Here is a 9009-nt window from a genome sequence, read left to right on the forward strand (position 1 = left end):
AAATCAATTTTGTGACAATTATTTCACCTAGTTATGACATTCTTTTGAAAATGCCGTAACTATGCGAAACAATTGTCACAAAATTGATTTTAGCTGGTTTTTTTTAAACAATAAAATACAACTTAGTAAACTCAAAAAATCAGTGTTAAAATCAAACACTGATTACAATAAATCAAACATAAAAACATTGTAATATTAACTTTAACAAGAAAAACATATTTGGTATATTAAAAATAGATACATACCTCACAAATCTAAATTGTGAGAGGGCTCACACTCTTTTATATCAATCTCCAACTCGAATAAATCAGTAGTAACCAGTATTAGTAGCAGCCCTATCTGACCCATGTGTTCTGATTCTGCAAAAATAAATGTCTTAGGATATCCAAGGTATTTTACCACAGTCTAATGCTCTGTCCACCTCCGTAGTGTAATGGTCAGCCTGCTCGGCTATCATTCTGGAGGTCCTGGGTTTGATCCCTAGGGGGGGTCAAATAAATATAAGTGATTTTTTCACTGTAATATTTATTCAGTATTACCCTGGACTGGTATCTGAAGCGGAGGGCTGATCACCTTTCCTTCATGTGTAAACGATCAAGATAACACTGCGTTTATATGAAGCAGTGCCCTATGCACCACTGGGGTGCGGCTAAGGGTTTTATTATTATTATGCTCTACTGGACTTTTCCCATTTTGTTCTGATTCTAGATATGCCGTAGTTGGGTATGGTGGTTCTGGCATATACAAGTCTGCAAAATCTCTGTACTTCAACAATAACCTGTTCTTGGACGCATCACAAGCAGCGCAAGTTTTCGATCACATTGTATTTGGTAACCATGATTATTTTTAAGGATGTTTGATATAGATTGTTAGTGAATTTCCTGAATGCTAAAATTTATTTTGTTTGAGCAGATAGTAACAACGCCACAAACTACAGCTCGGATGCATTCGAAGCCCTGAGTTTGGCGTCTCGTCTCACGTTCCGTCCGGGAGTAGCCAAGACCATCTTCCTTTTCCCCTGCGTCAGATGTGATGTCTTCTCCATGAAGGTAACAAACAGTCTTTCAACTAGAATTATTAATTAAATTGTAAATGTTTTTACTTAGATATAGAATATACCGAGTACTATATTTATTTTTAATGACTAATTTCGAAAGCTACACTTACTTTCATCAACAGGTGAATAGTAACACTAACGAGTAATTTTTGTAATTTACTTCTACAGCTTGATTATGCAGTGGTCCACCAAGTACTGATGGACTCCTCGGTGACCCTTCATATAGTTATGAACAGTGAATTCACTATGAACAAGAAAAGAGTTGCCAAAACATTGTATGGTAAGTACTCGTTTATTTTAAAGGTCCAAAAAATTGTATCATTGTATTGTAAAAATTGTATTGTTATATTTGTATTATTGACTATTAATTTAACCTACCTAGACTTAGGTCCAGGCAGGTTAATCTTAATGTTAATGGTTAATAATTAAAGCCCAATGGCATTTATATCTAAAATGGCACTTCTACTGCCATCTGTGGTTGTATTTTAACAATATAATCACAAATCAAATAATTTTTAGTGGGGTAAATATTTTTTTATTCTAGGAAATATGTATGTTGCTTTTAGCATCGACTATTATATAGAATTATAATAAGGTTTAAAAAATACCAAAAAGAACTAACTCCCCAGATACAGTGGATCTTCAATTTATTGTTTTGATAAATATTCACGCTATCTACGGTCTAACTTACGTGATCGGTATAATGGTCCAACAGTCGAGTGATAAAGGTTTACACGTTGACTGCCAACTACGAGATAACTCGTAGATTGCGTTCTTTGCTAGGACGCAGACTAGGAGTTATCTCGTACTGTGTTTACTTGCCATGTGTGTCCGCCTCCGTAGTGTAATGGTCAGCACGCTCGGCTACCGTTCTGGAGGTCCCGAGTTCGATTCCCAAGGAGGGTAAAATAAATATAAGTGTTTTTTTTTTCACTGTCATATTTATTCAATATTACCCTGGACTGGTACCTGAAGCGGAGGGCTGATCACCTTTCCTTCATGTGTAAACGATCAAGATAACACTGCGTTTATATGACGCAGTGCCCTATGCACCATTGGGGTGCGGATAAGGATAAGGGTGTTTACTTGCAATTTTTGTGCAACTAAAGTAAAATTCCTAGTATATCAGTGCTCATATGGATAGATGGCGCATGGGAAGAGAACAGAAAATCAATGCTAGCTTACATAAATGGATAATTTATTAATAAATGAACAAAAAATATAATTATGTATTATAATAGAGTTTTTTATAATATAATATGATAAAATGAAATTTTATTTTTGGACCGGAATCCTTCTAAATTGTTAATTTTTCTATTAAAGGTATTGATAACACCATGGCATACACTGTGAAGGATGCTCGTGAGCTGACTGGAGATCCTGAATTGAGACTACAGGTCAAGTTGCCCAAATCCCAGCTAGGATTCTGCGCATCGCTCGCTATGGAAACCAATGGTAACATCAACTTTATACCTGTCAGTAGTAATGCATCACCATGAACTTTTTCAGTAGCTATTTGCTTTTTTTTTTAATTTTGACTATTTGCTAGATTGTCTGCCTCCGTAGTGTAATGGTCAGCACGCTCGGCTACCGTTCTGGAGGTCCCGGGTTCGATTCCCAGGGGGGTCAAATAAATACAAGTGATTTTTTCACTGTAATATTTATTCAATATTACCCTGGACTGGTACCTGAAGCGGAGGGCTGATCACCTTTCCTTCATGTATAAACGATCAAGATAACACTGTGTTTATATGAAGCAGTACCTTATGCACCATTGGGGTGCGGATAAGGGTTTTATTATTATTATTATTATTTGCTAGATAGACTAAATAGCCAGATCTAACAGGGGCATTGAAATCCCTCATATATGAATTTCAATCCATTAACTTTAGTATTTTAAGAGCTACTTGCTCCATATTTTTTGTAATATTTTGTAATTTTTATTGTTTCAAATCTTATGTTTCAAATGACTGTTTTTGATAAAAAGGTCAATCTGTCAGTGCTGCGAGATCTACGTACTTATATATCAGCATTTAATTTTTTTTGTCTGCTAGCGACATGTTATTTCTTTCACTCTAATAAATATGGCATAACCATAATGAGAGAGTGAGACAACTAGATAATCCGTTTTTTGTTTGATTCCTTTTCCGGCCTCTCACTTATCGGATGACTACCGTTAGTCACCGCTTGATGGCACATTGGGACAGATGTGGGGTCTATGACTCAGTCAGTGGTGAGTTAGTACTTGCCGCGAGCTGCTTACTAAAATTTCCATACAAATATGGGGTCTTTTGGTACCCCCTTCGGACCACATATAATTTTTAGATGTTGGTATGAACTTGATTGTAAATCTCAAAGTGGCATGCACGCCCTTTTATCAATAAAACAAAGTTCCTAAAAACAAAGTATGTATTACAAAGCTAGGTTACCTCCTCAAAAAGATCTATTTTGATCAGATCTCTCTTTCCAACGATGATTATGTATGTCCAAAGATGGGAATCTCATTTATTATTTACCTTGCTTATTATGTACAAGGTCATTAAGATCATTAACTGGATTTTTGTTTCTTCTAACTAAATATAGATATTTTATTTAAATTTGTGTTGGGAACGAGAGGGAAAATCTAGTGTGGGCCATCAGGAACTTCTCAGCAACCAAAACTGAAACCAGTTGCACTCCCCAGGAGAAGCCGGAGTGTTGACTGTCATCAACCGGCCTTCCGTTCCACTACAAGAGGGTTCGGCATTTTGTGTCCTAGCTTGGTTTATGTTACCAATGCCCTTATGCTATATTATGTTGTATATACTGGGTGTGTCAGAGTGGGCAAGGATGATGAAGGTTTAAAGTTCTCTTTAAACCTTCATCATCCTTCCTTCTGGAAAGACATGAGAAGGAAAGATGGTCAAGTAGAGGCACGGTGTATTTATAATGGTGTTGGTGTTGCAGGGACCATATTCGCGGGCAGCAAGCTGCGCTTGTCGGAGGCGGGAGGTGGTCGGCGCGCCGCTGCCGTGCTGGGCGCCCGCGCCGCGCGCACGTCGCGCCCGTGCACTCGCGCCAAGTGCGAGTGCCACGCTACGCGCCTGCGCTGCACCGCGTGCCCGCGACACCTCCCCCGCAACGTGAGTAACACACACAAAATCACTCATCGCCTTAATATTCTTTTTCTCTGTCTTATTAAATTTATTTATTAATAATTATAAATAAATAAATTGAATAAGACCATACACATAACAAACTAAAATTTAAGGCATAAACATTAACAAAAATTTAAAATAAGCAGAATACTATTGCTAAATATGTAGAAGAATCCCGCTTCGGAATACTCCCTTAGACCTTATCCAGCGTGGTATTGTTCAGGATAGCAGTAGCTCTTCCTACGGGCATAACCATAAGCAGGTTGGCCCTGTATAAAGAAATGTGAAACAATCTATCCGACGCTGTCTTAGCTAACTATCGGGAACATACAGGCCAATGCTCCGAATAATTTCAGGATTATCGATCATACTGCGCAACAATCGATAAAAATGCGTATTCAAATACACATTCCTTCTAGTCTCTAAAGTATTCCTCATTACTGAGTCAGTTATTCCTCATTACTGAAAGTTTGGCCACATTACTGACCCTTGTTGAAGCAATGACTCTTCTCCAGTTATCCCTTGACTGCGCTGCACGTAGCGCTCCAACCGCCGAGGTGCCTGCTGCTGTCTTAACTTGATCGGTCCATCGTGTGGGGATCTTCCACACCCCCTTTTCCCCTCCAGGCTAACGATCACAACTAGTTGTTCCAGGCTGTCTTCGTTGCCACGCACAACGTATCGAAAGAACCGGAGAATACATCGGATACAGACATTGGCCAGAGTCGAATTACCCAAGCATAGTTCCTGGCAAATGGACACGTTGGTGCGTCTAGCTGTGGAGCTCTTTGATTTGTCGATTTATTTATTTATTGATTTAGATTTTTAAGGAAAAAGTATTATTTTCACTTTACAAATATGAATGTCTACATTTTTTAATATATTTTTATTACAGCCAATGGGAGATATTTCCTTATCCATGTGGGACAGTGGAGAAATGGACGATTTCATAGACAACTTCTTGGATCTTTCTGTTCCGATAATTTAATCAAGTTATACTTTTATCTTTATTCATTATTATTGTATTATTGGTCTGAAAAAAATATGTAACACGTAAAATCTCGTACAATAGTCAATCCTCTATAGTTTTATTAGTTACAAGATGTACAATGAAAAGGAAAGTGGTTGACTCACTCTTCGGCTCAGTTATTAGGCCTGCTGATTTAATATTATAAACAAGGCACATGTAGAAACTTTAAATAGCACATTTTTATACCAAGAAAATATCTAAAAATTAATTTGTCTAAATGTTTTTGACAAGTCAATGAGTAATTTTTTTGATCTGATTTTTTATTTTTCCCCCTTCAGCAATATTTTTAGTATTACTTTAAAATGTCACATGTTTTATCTCACACTTATCTTAAAACAGGCTAAATTACATATGTTTAACCAAATAAAAACATAAAAATACTAGTATTGTTATTATGTAGTAATTTTACTGTTTTTTTTTACCAGTTTTTTTGTAACATGTATCTTTTTATAACCTAACAGAGCAAACATATCTGTAAGTATTTGCTATATTGTTTAAGGGGAATCGCAAAATACCACTTTCACCATAAATTTGGTGTATTTTTTATTTATTTTAATTTCCAGTCTTTACTTACAAGAATGATGTATTTACAATATAAAATTAGGTCCAAAAAATAGATTACCGTTTAAAAACTTACCATTTTTCTATGAAATGATATTGGTATTTGTATTGCTGGTTTTTAATAACAGTATATTTATAAAAAATTACTAAGGGCTAATTATTTTCTTTACTGGATTTAATTTTGTAAATATGCATGTCATTTGTAAGGAAAGAGTTTATTGTGAATTAAATATCTTTGAAAGTACTATGTCGTAATACCCCTTAAGACATTTAACGACACTTAAAGCTACTTAAATATATAAAATAGCTTACGAGACCAATAACAACAAATATTAATAAATAACATTATTTATTGACTTGGCGTTTAATTTGTAGAACTCCATTTTAATTTATGTATTAATTTTAAATCAAACACAGATTTTTTGAGTCTACTAAGTTGTATTTTATTAACAAAAAACACATCAAAAATTATATTGTGACAATTGTTTCGCCTTGTTAGGGCATTATCAAACGAATGTGAAGATCAAATGGACTACGATCCTTATGTAGCTATACAATTCTAAGTGACAGTTTTAAACATGTGCAGCAATAATTTATGGGAGACAACAGTAGCTAATGGGGGATGTAGGTATGTACCCTTATATTTGTTTTCTGGGAAAGGAAGAATTTATTGACATGGCCATATTTTAGAGATTTTAATACAATTGTTGGTAATATTATTTTTAAGAATTTTTATATGTAGATGTAATTATTAGTTTACATCTACATATAAAAATTCTTAAAAATAATATTACCAACAATTGTATTAAAATCTCTAAAATATGGCCATGTCAATAAATTCTTAAAAGAAATATAAGGGTACATACCTACATCCCCCATTAGCTACTGTTGTCTCCCATAAATTATTGCTGCACATGTTAAAACTGTCACTTAGAATTGTATAGCTACATAAGGACCGTAGTCCATTTGATCTTCACATTCGTTTGATAATGCCCTAACAAGGCGAAACAATTGTCGCAATATAATTTTTGATGTGTTTTTTGTTAATAAAATACAACTTAGTAGACTCAAAAAATCTGTGTTTGATTTAAAATTAATACATAAAATAAATAACACATTATTGATTTGTACGGAGAATTTCTCTTCTTTCTGTGAGCTTTCTAGCTCAGTGTTTTTCTCGGCATTTTTTAAACTTGTGAGTCTAATTTAAGTTTTTTTTTCAGTACAAGTTTCTTATATTTTATACAGTTAAACATACATTTCTTGTATGAATAGAATATCACAATAAAATTATTCATGTAATATGCTAATGACTCATTTTAATGCAATTAATGATTTTTAGAAAATAATATATTTCACTCTTAATACTCTTTTGAATAAATAGTTTTCTAAGAATGTATATTTTTTCTTTAGATTTATTTAAAATTCTGTAAATAAATTACTTTAAGCACTTATAATAAGTAGTTATTAGTTGTCCTCGACTTTTATAATTCCGATCACCGCTAACAAAGAATTACAATTTTGCTTGTGATTTTTTAGACGCCTGTATGAGTAAGCCATCCTACAGCCAAAAATTAATTTCAATACCTGAGTATCTAATTTCTTGAAAAATAACTTGGTATAAAATCTATCATACAAAGCGCTGAAATACAAAATATTTGTATTTATTCATCCAGCCTTCCAAATTTATTCCGATTAGAGCAGATTTACAATCTAAACCTAATTGTTTTTTGCAATACTTTTCCGGGACAAGGTCAATATGTTATTTGATGCTAATGTGTAGATCTCTTTGATCATCCGAAGCGTTTGCGGAACAACATAACACCAAAATAAAACACCATTCGCTTTATTTTCAATTTGAGAAAACATGGTCAAGTTTCACTTTCTTGTACTGAACCAAAACGCCTTTGCAATGCATCACATAAAACCACTATCTCTCATTTGTTCTTAATAATCTATGTAAGTGCACCAAATAACCTTGTTAAGAACTTTGTTTACCATTCTGATCATGCTCAGTTGCTTCTTCTTTTCCTTGCTACGATTCATAATTTTTCTTTTCAAAAATGCACCCTCTGAACCACTCTCAGCGAGTCGGGGGCGCAGCTCCCGGAGCTGTTCACCCCGACAGCAGTATCGCGCGACGAGAGAACTGTTTGGAATCTCCGCCGGTGGTTGTGGCGGGCGCAGTACGCGCACGTCACTCGAGCATTCCAGCGAGACTGCAAGCGCGGGCGGCTGGCTCGAGGAACAGGTTCTAAGAAACGTCTAAAACATTACATCATCCTCTCATTCTGGCCCTCAGCTCCTCATCAATTCTCTATCCAAGCTTATTTTATCTGATGATAATAAAAAAAATAATCTACTGAGGAATCTCATAAACATATCACTCCCTCCTTTCAACAACGTCATAAATCAAAAAACTTGATTTTTCAGGAGATCGTTTTTAAACTTTAAAAATATAATACAATGTACTAAAAATAAATATCAAGCCACTCATTGAAATTTTTACTGTGCAACAGATCTTTTTAGGTATAACCTGAATGTTTTTTCTCCATTTGAAAAATATTTAGTATATTTAAAAAAAATAGTTAAACAATACCTTTTCTTCATAATGCAAAAACAACAGTTTCTGCCCTATAGCGGGTAAATATTAAGTTAAAAATATGCCGCTTTCGCTGGGATATAGTACATTTTCTGGGCATTCCGAAAACATGCACAACTGAAAATTGTTAATTTTTGATATACGACGTTGTTGAAAGGAGTGAGCGATATGATAAATAAAAAATCAGGTATACTGTAATTTAAAAATAGTCGATTAGTATAAGAATAGTCTTGAAATGTAAAAATGGAATTTTAACGTTGAAATTTGTCAGCCTGATGAGTTATCTATTATTTTATAAAAATGCCTACTTAGTCCATACTGTTAACATTTCAGCCAAATAATAATTATAGAAAATATTATTGCGACTTAATTTAAGCTTCAGTAGAATAAGTATTATCTTTATTTGAAAATTAAAATGTGGTGTAATATGTAACATGTTTTACTTACAATAAGACAATAAATTTAATTTTATACATATATATAAAAATATACTAATTATTTTTTTATTTTTTCAAATAATCCTTGCAATATTGTGTTTTCTTGAGCCCTTCCCAGGTATGTATACATATGTTTAATATGTGAGGATTATACCTGACACTGCTGTGTCGACATATCGCTCACT

The 9009-nt window shown here is 34.2% G+C and overlaps 1 protein-coding gene across 1 annotated transcript in view; it reads left to right on the forward strand.

Moving 5' to 3' along the window:
* The window catches only part of Apoltp (Apolipoprotein lipid transfer particle), a 92050-nt gene extending 86426 nt beyond the window's left edge, over positions 1–5624 (forward strand). Inside the window, exons 66-71 of the mRNA XM_088261860.1 lie at positions 709–830; positions 913–1049; positions 1226–1337; positions 2381–2512; positions 4004–4179; positions 5090–5624. Coding sequence (XP_088117986.1) covers positions 709–830; positions 913–1049; positions 1226–1337; positions 2381–2512; positions 4004–4179; positions 5090–5182 — 772 coding nt within the window. The 3' untranslated portion in view covers positions 5183–5624. The remainder of the gene's footprint in view (positions 1–708; positions 831–912; positions 1050–1225; positions 1338–2380; positions 2513–4003; positions 4180–5089) is intronic.
* Positions 5625–9009: the final 3385 nt, after the last annotated feature.

The sequence above is a fragment of the Brachycentrus maculatus genome, unplaced genomic scaffold (genome assembly GCF_059751285.1).
Source record: "Brachycentrus maculatus isolate JH-2025_06_01 unplaced genomic scaffold, ASM5975128v1 h1tg000168l, whole genome shotgun sequence".
Classification (NCBI taxonomy): Eukaryota; Metazoa; Arthropoda; class Insecta; order Trichoptera; family Brachycentridae; genus Brachycentrus; species Brachycentrus maculatus.